Below are 15,133 nucleotides of genomic sequence, written 5' to 3' on the forward strand. Positions count from 1 at the left end.
ATCTGAAAGGAAAGACACGAAGACGCAGAGGACAAAGCAAGGTACAGGTGTCATGACATTTATTCAAGGCATGCTACAATTAAAGTCGATTAGGAAAACGTCAGCAGAGACTCTGGGTGGGTATTAATATTATTAATAATAATAATTCTAATAATGATTATGCATAATAATAATAATAATAGTAGTAATAAGCCATTCATATACAAACAAAAAATTGCTTTCTACAAAAAGTACAAATAAAATCTTCACTCAATCATGCACTGCAAAAATTAGAAAATATGTATCTTTAATAGTTTATCTTCTATTTGCATTTATTACATCAAACCCATAAACCGGATACACTCGTGTCTCACCCCAGTTCTCACATACATCACATGAACTGCTTTACAAATGAAAGCTGGTACTGGTATGATATCAAAATACAGAAGACAAATTGTGTATTTCATTGTCATAAATATAAAACCAGTTCATATTTGCGTTGTGTTGGTATATCTTGTTCCCCGAAACCATTTTCTTGTTTTTTGGCCAGGTTAAAAAAGCACTAAAAGGGAACACATATTTACAGCATTAGTTTTGTTTTGGTAGTGAAACATTCATAAAAACTATAAATTAGATATTTCATTGCGTGTCAGACGTCCTGAGGTCAACTCGGGCGTTTTTGTACGTCCCTTTCGTTTGAGTGACACCTCAGTTTAGCCAGCCTGATCTCACGGGAATTCGTATGTATTTTACGAGTTGGCTAATTCGTACAAAGTGAATCGTACAAATACGCTTGTCATTAAGTAAAACAATAACGAAACCCCAGCCCTAACCCCATGCGTCACATGGGCGAAAGCAAATCGTACAAAAACGTACGAATGTGGTCATATGAATTAGCCACCTTGTGAACTACGTACGCATTGCCACGAGATTGCGTTGGTTTAGCGAATTTAACGTAACTCCTCCCATTTATGCAAATCATACAGATCAGTTAGCATAAACGATAGCCCATAAATTTATATAAATGAGAAGAAAATAGAAAGCGTTATGGCTGAAATTTGTACTATACTTGATTGTAAGGGTCAACTGTATCATTACGTAATAATAATAATAATATTAAAATATTTAAGTCGCATCTAAATAGTGCTGCATTGTTTCCAATTCGATTCAAGTCCTTTGGTTTTTTTGAGGTTGGTTTATTGTACATTTTAAAGTAAAGCTTTTTTTATGGAATTTATGAAGAAATTTAACAAAAGTATGATCCAAAGTTTTTGTCAAGATAATCTAGCAAGTACAGATTGAGGCCGTTCATGAAATACTGAAAGGCTGTTTAAATGAATCGCCGAGGGCCGTGTAACACATTCAGTATCGTACATGAGCCTGGTTTGCAAGGGAAAGGATATGGCTTGACCTTCTGAGTTTTAAATAAAACAAACTGCGAACGTACTGCGGGACACGCATGCGTTTCTCAGACTTGTAACAATGATCGAAAGTGAAGACTACAAGACGTTGGTTTCTGATATACAGCCAGGAAATAAGTTACAAATAAGCTCGATGAAAGGCACATAAACTTTGGTCCTGCATTATTTGTGACTTTTGTGTAGTAAAAAACCTGGAAAAACCATAGACATGTAACCGTTTCAGTGACCGTGGATATTGACGAGAAAACATAGTTGTTTGCCTGAGTCAAGACATGGTTGGAAAATATTGAGCGATATGAGGCATCATCTGACTTCTGTGACACGTTTTATGGAGTCTGGCTTTTCTCCTGTTCATAAATAAAAAGCGTTCCAGCCGGCAGCAGATTGTGGCCGACTTGCTGCATACAGTATATATTAAAACTTCCCGACACTTTCGATGAACGTGACCTTTTAGTATTTGGAGCAAGCACGTCATTTTTTTCTTGCTCCCCTGCTTGTACATCAATGGATACTACAGACTCAGAACTGAACAGAGTGACAGACAACCATCTTGAACCAGTTTTCACACTTCAAATAAAGAAAAACCACAAACAACCCAAAATAAGGTACTAAACAGATAAGTATCGCCACAGCAAGAACGAAACCCCTTAAAATTAAACTATAAGATACAGTAAATAAGATATCAACTCCAAAAACACACAGCTGGAGATCTCAGGCATATCATTGTCACTCGAAAGCAAAATGGAAGGCAGACCTGAACTGTCCGAGTGGATGCTGTGGGCTTCTGGGTCTCCGTTGATTCTTTATCAATTTTGCATTCAGGGACAAATTTTGATACCAGAGAAGTAATCAGGTTTGGAAAACAGAACAGTATTTGTTCCTCCTTTTTAATCTATGAATTTTGATGACATTTCTAGTCATAGCACATTTAGTTTGCAATTTTCTGATAGTTTAAGAAATGCAGTATTGGAGTGTCGTGACCTTTAGTGCTATTGAATAACTACTAGAGATGCACCGATATATCGGTCAATAATGTGTATCAGATGGTGAAAGCAATTTTTCACACCATGGTCCAAACGTATAAAAATAATCGGCCGATTATTTCTGTCCATTAAAAGGGGGCAGGAAATGAATCAAATTGCACTGTGTGTGTAAAGGAAGTGTTAAGAAAAATCACCAGCTTGATGTATATATCGGCCAATAATCGGTATCTGATGGTAAAAAAATGTCACAACATCGTCCAAAAGTTTTTAAAAAATCAGCAGAGGGTAGTTCATTAAATGGGGGCAGGAAATTAATTGAATTGTGCTGTGTGTAAAGATAGTATTAAGAAATATCACCAGCTTGATGTATATATCGGCCAATAATTGGTATCGGATGTTAAAAGGATTTTTTTCCACACCATCTTCCGAAAGTTTACAATAATCGGCCGATTATTCTTGTGCATTTCAAGGGGGCAGGAACCAAACCATATTGTGCTGTGTGTAAAGGAAGGGGTAAGAAAAATCACCAGCTTGATATATATCGAGCAATAATCGGTATCGATGTAAAAAAAAATTCACACCATCATCCTAAAGTTATGAAATAATAAGCCAATAATTTCTATCCATTAAAAGGGGGCAGGAAATTAATCGAATTGTGCTGTGTGTAAAGGTAGTGTTAAGAAATATCACCAGCTTGATGTATATATCTGCCAATAATCGTTATGGGGTGGTAAAAGGAATTTTTTCCACACCATCACCCAAAAGTTTAACAATAATCGGCCGATTATTCCTTTGAAGGAAAATGCATCACACTGTTTTTATCACTTCCTTTACACACATCACATTACCAGCTAGATGTTTATATTGATAGTAATTAACTGAATGTTATTAATTCATAAAACTTAAGAAATACTATTTTAATATTCAGAATTTATGTTAATTAAGAATGTCAATTTGAGTAACAGATTTGTTTTATATTCAAGACCAGTTACTTTGAAACAAGTTATTAAAACTGAGAGAATCAAGTGTTCATTTGCATATCTTGCAAAATTGTGTCATTATTATTATTATTAATTTAAATGAAAGTATAGAAGATCAAACCACCAAATTATTGGTATCTGTAATCAGTACTGGCAAACAGTACTCCTAATAATCGGTTATCGTATCGGTAGAGCAATTAAGTATCGGTGCATCTCTAATAACTACAGAAGCGTTGTGCATGCTTGTGGACAAGACATTCAGTTTTAACGGATGAATTATGAATCATCAAAGATGTTTATCAATGTTTTTAAAGGCTTGAGCTTTTATAAAAGGAGGAGTTGAGGATTGTTTAATCTGCTAACACAAAACTTCACAGATGTGCTCATATCACAGCATAATCACAACGTCTACAGCGACCTCCGTAATCTCTGATCAATAATTATTTATATCGGAGTTGGAGGAAAAACTTTTTCTAGACCATAATATGCAAGCACACATATGTACACTACACACATTCATAACTGTAAGGAGAATAGAGACCCACAGCATACTCTGACCATTGAGTTCACCCTTCATTTTTCTAACAGAGAAAAATGAAAAGAGCATTCACAGCACCATACATCATAACTTACATCGCATATCATTTTAAGACCACATGGTACTGAGTCCCCACAAAATACACATCTATAAGAGCTACACGACAATAAAATAAAATAAAGATAAAATCAACCCTTTCACCAATCCCACAATAATAGTACATAAGATATTTCAGGTAAAATTTCTAAAACCTATTTGATTATGAAACACATAATAAGGCACAGAATAAGAAATTAGGTAAATACACAGTAAATATGATTTTTTTTCACCATGATTTCTTGAATGATTATAGTGGTACAAAAACCCGATGAGGTTTCAAATTTGATTTTTCCTCTTCCATAAAAAAGAACAAATTACCAAAAATAAGTAACTTCTTTTTGTTTTCAAAAAATCTTGACAATCCTTAAGATATACAGACCTGAATAGTTTTGCTTTAAGACTGTAAACGTCAACAAAATTCAATTTCTTTTGAGAAGTGAAAGCGATGTTTCGAAACGCTTCGGGTGAAACCCTCTGAAACTAAATAAAGACACTGTCGCTTGCCTTGCATTCACATGACCCTTATGCCGACGGACTACAGCTACAGCGCACAGGCACAAAAGATGATCCCTTTACATGCTACTCGACACACGTATGGTCATCCTTCATGGAATGTTAAGGCCTGATCTTCACAAACGAGACATCGCCTCGCTTGTACCCACATATATCAGGGAGTCCTGCATGTAAGTTTCTGTATAGCTCGTTCCCAAACCTAGTGAGCCGTCTACCTAGACAGCAAATTAAGGCATCATTGTGCATTCCAAACAGAAGGCAGTCACTTCATACTGCGCTCCTAAGATACCTCGTTTTGGCCAAAATCTAAGGCAACATCGCATGTATCTTTTGTAAAAGAAGGCAATCCCAGAATGCACTGCGATAGGCTTGATCTAATTCATTAAAGATGGCAGATAAATATATTTTGATGCCAATGCATTTCAGTGAAGGTCTTTAAATGACTGCTGTTTGAGGCAAATGATCTCTGTATGGTCAAATTTTGCTACGCCCCGCCTTATAAACATCCACCATCCTGCCTTAGCAACTGTTGCTATCCTGCATATTATGAGGATTTTTTTGCATCTGTTTATCTGTGCATTTACACAATGGCACTGTGCTGCTTCACAGTGACTGCACTTTCATTTCAGTCCTTACGCTCATAAAAAAAATTAAATATAAAAATACAAATTTTCAAAAAAGGATGAACCCAATTCGTTGGGTTGTAATTTAACCCATGCTGGGTTGTTGGGTTAATTATAAACAGTTTCTGGGTTAATTTTGAATTCTGGGTGACTAGCGATACATACGCACATCCAAAACAGTCTTGACCAGGAGCAAGATCAAAGGACGAATCAAAAAATAGAAAAAAGATCTGCACAATGTTTTGTTCCCTTTATTTCAAAAAGTTAATAAAGCAAAGTTTCTGAAAAAAACTTTTTGAAATAAAGGGAAAATAACAGTGTGCAAATCTTTTTTCTATTTTTTTGACTAGAGACGCACCCATATAAAACTTTTCCACCAATTGCCGATTAGTCAGTGATATTCTAAAAATGTTTTTATTAATTTTATTTTTTATTAATTTTCTTAAAAGTTATTCCTTCATTTTTCTGTTCTCTTTTGATTGGCAGGATATATTGGCCATGACTATCGGCTGTTTTTAAACCATCAATCGGTACCGATTATTGGCCAATATAACAGTGGATCTTTAAGGTTGACCCAACGCTGGGTTGAAAATAAATCAGCATTTTTAGAGCATATCATTTTTTTTTAATACAGTCAGAGGATTTTAAATTCTTATGCATCTTTGGTTTTAACTGTAATTTAAAATCTTTTATTTTTACATTTATTTATTATGTATCTTTTTTCTCTTTGATAATAATTTTATGTAAACACTTTAAATGTGCTATACAAATAAACTTGCCTTGCATTGCTTTCTAATATTAGGCTATGAAAAATTTTATGTGGAATTTGATAGATTTTACACTGTAAAAAGTAAAAGTTGGATCAAATTAAATATCTAAATAATTTAGGTGTCACCAACTGAAGTAATTAAAAAAAAAATATTTCACATTACTTTTTTTACTTAAAAGTAAAAATATTTAAGTTTATAAAACTTATTCTTTTTTTAAGCTATTCATTGTAGTAAGTTTTTTTTTTAAGTATACACTGAAAAAAATTATTCATTCAATTTACTCAATTTTTTAAGCTAAGTGGTGGCAATCAATTTATTTGAACTACATTTAAACCAAAGTTTTTTGTTTTGTTATTCTATTTTTTTTTTTTAATATTGCTTAAATAAATTGAATGCGACCACTTACCTTAAAAAAATGAGTAAATTGAATGAATTTTTTTACAGTCTACCAGCTTTCACTTTTTACAGTGTATGCAAGACTATAGTAAAAAAATATATTTGTATTTATTAAAGCCTAAATTACACCAAAATAAATTAAAATAATGTTACAAATTTGGTGCTAATTACTTAATTCACATCATATCAGTAGCAGATGCAACAGTAACTCAAGATTTCACACTACCGTAGTAAAAATACTGTAAAAACACCTATGTGTTCCTAAAGCCTTTTCGAGCAAGCAACAGTAACTGAGGACAGAAGGGAATTTTGTTCATGAGTTGCCCAAATCTTCTGAATCAGTGACTTTAAAGAGGTTCAATGGAGGTTAGGATGCTGCCTACAGACAGCAGCCAGCTCACTAGGTTTAAAACAAAGTAAATCTCTTGTATATATTTGTGGATTATTTGGTTTACTCGGATGCAGAGACATATAGTGTGGGACTGCAAGGCAAAAGACAGTGTCCTGTGTTTAGATGGTTTCTACAAAGCCCATATGGCTGCAAACTCTCACACAGAGCCAATGAGATAAAGAACAGAGGAAACGGAGCAGAACTTCATCTGCCCCCGTGTGGTGAGAAGAGAAACGAACGAAACGAAAAATGGGAAACAGAATATGTAGGAAATCATGAATTTCACGTCATCTAGAGATCACGGGCTACACCATTCACATTCAGAATTTCACGTGGGAGGAGGCGGGGCCTCCCGTCAGGCTGGCGTTGCTGATTGGAGTGTTCCAGTAAGACTGACAGCTGGCCGTAAATTTCCGGAATGATCCCGCGCGAAAGGTCTCTCCGGAACTCGATTGACTGGACTCACGGTTGACATCAGGCGCCATCGTGCGCAGATGTACTCTGACAGCGTCGCAGGTGCAGAAAGCCCATGAACGGCTGTTCTGTCCGATATAAAATTTCCATTATACAAGAGAAAAAGAACAAATCACACCATTCACTATCTATTCACAGACGCTTACCATCTGGCTATGCATCTTTGCACGGTAAACAGATACGACGACAACATTCCCCGCGGTGCCTGTCTACAATTCGAAGTGCCAAGAAACAACAAAAGGTTTGTTGCGATTGAATTTGAAATGAACTCGTTCTCGAATCCATAGCACTCTTGTTTTTTTTTAATGCTACTCGGAGGAAAAGGACGAGCCCGTCGCTACAGATTTTGTTTTCCAGCAGCACCTTGACGTCATCGACATTCATACGCTGACCTCTTTTGCATCCAACACGTTCCACAGGAAATTCTGAAATTGCGATGAACGACCAATGAGAGTGAAGGTGTCGGATTTTGGGGGAGGCACAGAAGATGAGACTCCGGTTCTTGCGTAGGTCAAGGGGTCGCAAGGCTATTGGGCTACAGGAGCTGTCAGTCTCCAATGCTTTTGACAAGAAACCAAAGAGCCTTCCTCAGCGCTGAACGGTCACGTGGTGTCCGTCGAATGTCTTTAACCTGCAATTGACTATAAAGAGAGAGTCTACTTCCTCAACACGGAAGCTCCCATGGACATCGCGTTTGCTTGCTTGTGGACGTCCCATGTGTCTCCAGCCCTGGTTGTGTCGTGAGAGTACAAGAAAGTTACTCTCAAGACTTGACGCTCTGCAGTAGTCTGTCATTTCATTTTTTGTTTCGTTTTTACTTTTTTGGAAAATCTCTAAAACTACCCCATTAATATTTGTAATGTTTGTGGGAGTTCCTCGGCCGGTTGTAGTTTCTCTGAAGGAAACAGTCAAACTGAGGTTCAAAGGGCTGGACTGGGGAGAAATGGGGAGAGGGTTTGTTTGTAGTGAAGGAGCTGCTAGATGGTGGACTTGGAGAAGGACACTCGCAGGTGATGGTTTTCTCCCAGGTCGTGGTTGTGAAGGTCGATGAGAGCCTGGATGGCTTCCTCCACCGAACCTAGCTGGATCAATGCCATCTTGCGATCCTTCCTGTCAATCATACATGGTGAAGTGAGTCATTGTGGCAGCGAATAAGGCACTTTACGATAGACTAGGCCCTTGAAATAAAGGTCAAGGTTTATTTATATAGCACCTTTAAACAACACCAAGGTTGACTAAAGTGCATCACAAGCAAAACAACAATGCAATAAATTATACAAGCAATTAAAACAACAACTACTACAGCTCCCTCTGGTGGCAAAGTAATGTCACTACTTCTTAAAGGGACAGTAACACAAAAATTAAAATTGAGTTATTATCATTTACTCCCCAATTCTAAACCAATTCCAGACTTTATTTCTTAAAATAATAATAATAATAATAATAAACACGAATTAGTGAAATGTTGCTCTTATTTATATAATGAAAGTGAATGGGGACTAGGAACAGCTGTGGTTACATTCACATGTATTGTATTAAATAAAGAAGCTTGTATCTAACATACTGAACTTCTTGCGTTCAATGCACATAAGAAGGTCATTCAGATTTGGATAAATGTGAGGGTGAATAGCAACAATCTTTTTTGTTGCTTTAACATGCCTGAGCATTTTTTTCCTTGTCTTTTTTCTGATCCTGGAGGCAGTACAGACTTTGCTTACTTACAAAACAGCTTCTCGTTATCATGTTGTCTAAGATTAAAGGGTACAAGGACACCCTTCTCACACAGTATGTGAACAAAAGCATATCTTTTTATTAACCTTGACCAGGTAAATAAACGTTGAGAACAAAAACAAAATTAAAGATATAAGTTAGACTTACTGGAAAAACTTGAAGGCCTTGACCGTGTATCCAGAACTGGCAAACAGGTCTTTCAGAAAATCATCCGTGGTAGAGGGACTGGAAAGAAAAGAAATAACACCTGATGATAAGCACATTTCAGATCATCATTTTCACTGAATACACAGCGGCCACATGTGATATGAAATTTTATCATAGCACTACTAAAAAGTCCTACATTTACAATTTAAATGGGGTTTGAATCATTTGTGACCCAGTCTGTGAAAAATCAGCTATTATAATATTTTTGTGGTTTACTGTTTTTTTTTTTTACATAAAATCATCCTACATTACGTAAAGATCATTGTGTAAAAATATAACGTGATATCTTTATTAATATTAACCAAGTAAAACCAAACTTTGATGCTCTTTATTTTATAGACAGAGTAACAAATAACACTTTTTTGGCATTGTAAATCCAGTAAAAGGACATAATGTAAAACAAAATGTAAAAATGTTATTTCTGTCAAAACATCTTCCTTCTTTACTTGTGGTTCCCTATTTGTGACCCTGGACCAACTGAGATTTATACACCATCTAAAAGCTGCATAAATTAGATTTCAATGGTGTATGGTTTGTTAGGATAGGACTAGATTTGGTCGATATGCAACTATTTGAAAATCTGGTATATGAGGGTGCAAATAAATCAAAATATTGAAAAAATTGCCTTTAAAGTTGTCCACATGAACTCCTAAAAGGAAAACACCATTGTTTTTCAATATTTTACTATGTTCTTACCTCAACTTAGACAAATTAATACATCGCTATCTTTTTTCAATGCGTGCACTTAATCTTTGTACAGTATGTTGTAAATGTGTTAGCATTTAGCCTAGCCCCATTCATTCCTTAGGATCCAAACAGGCGATGAATTTAGAAGCCACCAAACACTTCCATGTTTTCCCTATTTAAAGACTCTTACATGAGTAGTTACACGAGTAAGTATGGTGGCACAAAATAAAACGTGAGAACTATATTGTATGGCGGAAGCGCCGAGGTCGAAGTGCTGCAAACTTAGGGGGCGTGCACATCAAAGCATTTACGCCAGCGGATGGCTCATGTTTTCAATTGTTTCCAATGGAAGCTCAGCGTTTTTCAAATAAGCTAGCAGCTAGCGGGTTTCCTCCGCAATGAAAACAGGCACTTGGTGTTTTTTCTGCGCTTGGCGCTGAGGGTTGAAAGAGATTCAACTTTGGGTGAAAAGCTCCGCTTGTCAGTTCTCACACTCCCGTCCAATCACAGTGGAGGAGGGGCGGGAAAAATATCACAACAACCAACTGGCTCACAGCTCAAGTATCACAGCTACCAAAGCGCTCGGCTGGAGAAAGCTGGCACTCAGCTGAGAAACCGCTGGTATTCAGCGGTCTCCAGTAGTTTTCAGGCGCGTTTAAAAGTTTTGGTGTGCACAACCCCTAAGTGCTCTTACGCCATAAAATATAGTTCTAATTTTGTATCAGCATTTTTATCAAATCGCCACTTTTATTCTGTGCCACCATACTTATGGTGTAATTACTCATGTAAGAGTCTTTAAATAGGGAAAACATGGAAGTGTTTGGTGGCTTCTAAATTCATCCCTGTTTGGATCCTAAGGAATGAATGGGGCTAGGCTAAATGCTAACACATTCACAACGCGTTTTACAAAGATTAAGTGCATGCATTGATCAAAGATAGGTATGTATTAATTAATCTAAGTTAAAGTAAGAACATAGTAAAATATTGAAAAACGGTGGTGTTTTCCTTAAACTGGATCCACTCACAAAAGTAAAGTTTTGATATATTTAAGGTAGGAAATTTTAAAAATATCTTCATGAATCATGATCTTTACTTAATATCCTAATGACTTTTGGCAATTTGAACCATACAATGTATTGTTGTCTATTGCTACAAATATACCCATGCTATTTATGACTGGTTTTGTGGTCCAGGGTCACGCGTGTGTGCGTACATGAGTTATAAGGGTGCCACTCACGGGATGTTTGAGAGGTGTAGAGTAGCGGAGGGAGGAAAGATGTTCTGGAAGTTTTTGGAGCCGGGCTTTTTGAAGCGGTGCAGTGGACTACCGCTAAAGTCTTTGGTCAGGCCCTGATCCTCCTGACCCTCTCTGGGGAGCTGCACCGTCTGGTGCTTTGAGACGGTCACACGGATCACCTTACCGTACAGACGCTGACCGTTCAGATGGCTCATCGCTTTAAAGCAGACAAACAATTAGGAAATGGGTTAAATCAAAGTATCAAGTTAAACTCTCATGTCTTGAACATTAGAACACTAAAAGAAGTATCAAGCTTTTTGCTTATAAAAACATCATGTTGGCCATGTTCACACTGCATGTGAATTTAGGTGCCACTCCTGTTTTGGGAATTCAACATGAATTCACTCCCAAGAAACATACATCACACACACCTATTTTTTTTTAAAGCATGAAGGTTGTCTTTTCTAAGAAACTCTTTCATACATATTTTATGTATTAAAAGCAAATCAAATATATTGGTGAGCTACCTAACTATTGTTTAGCCAAATACAAAAAAAACTTTATCCACTTCAGTTTAAAATTGGCTAAAGTGTCCTTTATCTTTGCCATTGTTCTGTTTCAATATTTTTTTTTATAAAAATGCCTCAAAAAATGCATTAAAATGAATCTACAGAAGGAATCAAGTAGGTAAAAGACAAAATCTTTATAAATATTTTATTAACTGTACAAACTACATATACCAGCAACATGCACACTGCTTTGAAGCTCGAAGAATACAACAATAAAGATGACAGATAAAAGGAAGAAAACATGAAAAACTGGTCTGCTTGACATACCAAGCTGAGCTTGTGTGACGTCTGCCATTTGTATTAAAGCATTTTCTTTCTTGTTAAACAGAATCTTCACCCTATGAACATCTCCGTAGACTCCTACAGGGATGACAAACAATCAGTTTTTTTTTGTGCAAACACAATGTCAACATTATTTACAGTAAACAGCAAGCTATCTGTTGATCTCAGTATTTTATTATTGAAGGCAGAGGGCGACAGGAGGGCAGTTTCAAAGGATATCGGCCTCACTGAGGTCCGTGTCTGATGTTGACGGTTATTAAATTTCATGGACAATAATAATGGCTCTTCGAGTGTGCCTGTGTGCGGTATATTTCAAACATTCATATAATGGGAGACACAACATGCTATCTGCAAATAATCTCCCGACGGTGTGTTTGTAAGGAAATGGTCACAATGCTTGCCGGCTGCCATCTGCTTTCTTCATAAAAACAGCCTTCTAATCTTGAAGAATAATATGTTTCTTCTTACCGAATAAAATGAAGAGGCCATGGGGGGATATACTCTGCAAAAGATAGAGCATTATAAATGACATAATACTGAAATGTAATAAGCATTAGAAGGAACTCAAAACATTAGCATACAAATGTTTAAACATTTATTATATTTTATGTTCATGCAAACATATTTCATCACCCATTTCATCATGTTATTCCAAACCTGTATGATTGCATTTCTTTATTAAAACACAAAAGGTACATTTTATGATGAACCGCCCTTTTCCCGTATAATGAAATTTAATGAGGATTAAGGCGTTATGAAGCTAGACAGGTAGAATAGTCGTAAAATTTCAAGGATGAAGTGACATATACTGAAGAATAAAGTCGTAGTATTTTGAGAATAAAGTCAAAATTACAAGAATAAAGTCATAAAATTTCAAGAATAAAGTCATAATATTTTAAAAAATGAAGTATTAAATTTTGAAAATTAAGTCATAATATTTTTAAAATTAAGTCAAATTTACGGCAATTGAGTCACAATATTTTGAGAATAAAGTATAAATTATGAGATTTAAGTCGTAATATTTCGAGAATAAAGTCACATTATTAAAAAAAAAGTTAAAATTATGAAAATTAAGTCATAATATTTTTAAAATAAAGTCAGAATTACGGCAATTAAGTCACAATATTTTGAGATTAAAGTATAAAAAACAAGAATGAAGTCGTAATATTTCGAGAATAAAGTCATAATATTTAAAAAAGAAAGTTAAAATTATGAAAATTAAGTCATAATATTTTTTAAATTAAGTCAAAATGACAGCAATTAAGTCACAATATTTAGAGAATAAAGTATATGTCATAATATTTTGATAATAGAGTATAAATTACGACAATAAAGTTGTAATATTTTGAGAATAAAGTCATAATATTTAATAAATAACGTTAAAATTATGAAAATTAACTTAAAATATTTAAAAAATGAAGTCAAAATTACGGCAATTAAGTCACAATATTTTGAGAATAAATTATAAGTCACAATACTTTAATAATAGAGTTTAAATTACAAGAATAAAGTTGTAATATTTTGTGAATAAAGTCACAATATTTAAAAAATAAAACTTAAATTATGAAAATTAAGTCATAATATTTTTCAAATTAAGTCAAAATTAGGGCAATTAAGTCACAATATTTTGAAAATAATGTATAAATTACAAGAATAAAGTCATTATATTTCGAGGAATAATATTTAAAAAATACAGTCAAAATTATGAAAACTAAGTCATAATAGTTTGAAAACAAAGTCAAAATTAAGGCAATTCAATTGCAATATTTTGAGAACAAAGTCAAAACTATGAGAAAAAAGTAGTAATATGAAAAAAAAGGCATCACCAATTAACACTAACAAAAGTTAGTTGATTATGCTTCTTGCTAGTGATAGACTGATATATCTGTCAGGCCAGTAAATATCTATATAATTACACAACATGATTAAAATTTAAAGCCCCCAAAATGAATCGACCCAAAACCCATAAAGATCTTGCAACATTTAGGTTAGGGGTTCAAAGGTCACTCACAAAACCATTCAAATGTACACTTGAATGCACTGCATGCAGTGTGTCTACTAAATGTTTAAGCATAAATATGTAAACTATTCCCGAAAGATCATCATGTCAGTCCTCTAAATGCTTAAAATCAATTCCATTCCATAGAAATCAAATCTTTTTAGTAAAAGGGCACACAGAGAAGGGTTAGTATGATACATGTTGACATCAGTACGTCAATTATGTTGTGAAATGGACGGCCTGGCCTTTACAGGAAGGTAATGTTGTGGTGGGGACAGAAACTCACATCAGGGTTGAGGTTGGAGACGAGAAGCACAGAGTGGATGGCGGTAGGGGCCATGCCGTGGATGGCCATCCTTCCTGTCATTGCGGATGAAGGGATGGTCAGAGGTCCCAAAGCACCAGGCATCGTCTGCATGGACAAACCTTTACAGGTTGTAGCCCAGGAGAGAGGGGGAGAGAAGGTGGAGGGGTAACTTAGGAGAGAGGAGGGGAACATTCGAAAACAGTCGTCCATTTTCACCACCTGTTGCTGCTTTTGTTACCAGATAAACAACACAAGACCTTGTACTGTTGTAATACTGTATTAAATCAACACATGCTCAGGGCATGCTGGGATGTTTGAGTTCAAATTAATATTGAACTGGATGCTCGAGGTGGTTGGTTAAAATGAATTCAGCACAGGTTAGGGTTTGGAGTGTGAAAATGATACTGGTATTTGGAATTGAAAGACAACATGAAATTAAATTCGCAAGAGTCCCCTATAATGTTGTGTGTAATACGACATAGGGGAACAAAATATTGCGGGGATGTAATGTAGCCCAAAACAAAGTTGCGACAAAAACAATGGCTCTTTTCAAACAAATTTCTTTAATATCTACCTACTCTCTACATACATAGCTGAAATTTCTATTTTATGTTTTCTTTAGGGCATTAAAAAAATTTAGTCATAAAATACTTTTAAAGGTAAATCTACAGTATGATGACAAAACAGGTCATTGAAATGCAATGCAATACCAGGATTAAACCAACTCAATTTATTGACCATACAAATCAAAAGCAAAGTGTGCAAACTAATCTATAGCCATATATATATATATATATATATATATATATATATATATATATATATATATATATATATATTAATGAATATTGCTCAATCTATTTTAAAACGTAATGTCAATATTACTCTGTGAGTGTTTACATTTTGCTGACTTTGTTGATGTCAATCTAAAGCTGTGACAGCGACAT

At 35.1% G+C, this 15,133-nt stretch overlaps 1 protein-coding gene across 4 annotated transcripts in view; it reads right to left on the reverse strand.

The window, feature by feature from the left end:
• Window positions 1-269: 269 nt before the first annotated feature.
• ptbp3 (polypyrimidine tract binding protein 3) overlaps window positions 270-15,133 on the reverse strand; it is a 71,905-nt gene continuing 57,041 nt past the window's right edge. For all 4 annotated transcript variants that reach the window (XM_065290360.1, XM_065290361.1, XM_065290358.1 and 1 more), the window contains 6 exons: window positions 14,166-14,305; window positions 12,349-12,382; window positions 11,866-11,958; window positions 11,030-11,246; window positions 9,046-9,123; window positions 270-8,277 (listed from right to left, as the gene is read on the reverse strand). In XM_065290360.1, coding sequence (XP_065146432.1) covers window positions 8,145-8,277; window positions 9,046-9,123; window positions 11,030-11,246; window positions 11,866-11,958; window positions 12,349-12,382; window positions 14,166-14,305 — 695 coding nt within the window. In that variant the 3' untranslated portion in view covers window positions 270-8,144. The remainder of the gene's footprint in view (window positions 8,278-9,045; window positions 9,124-11,029; window positions 11,247-11,865; window positions 11,959-12,348; window positions 12,383-14,165; window positions 14,306-15,133) is intronic.

This window comes from Paramisgurnus dabryanus, chromosome 10 (assembly GCF_030506205.2).
Source record: "Paramisgurnus dabryanus chromosome 10, PD_genome_1.1, whole genome shotgun sequence".
Taxonomy (NCBI): domain Eukaryota; kingdom Metazoa; phylum Chordata; class Actinopteri; order Cypriniformes; family Cobitidae; genus Paramisgurnus; species Paramisgurnus dabryanus.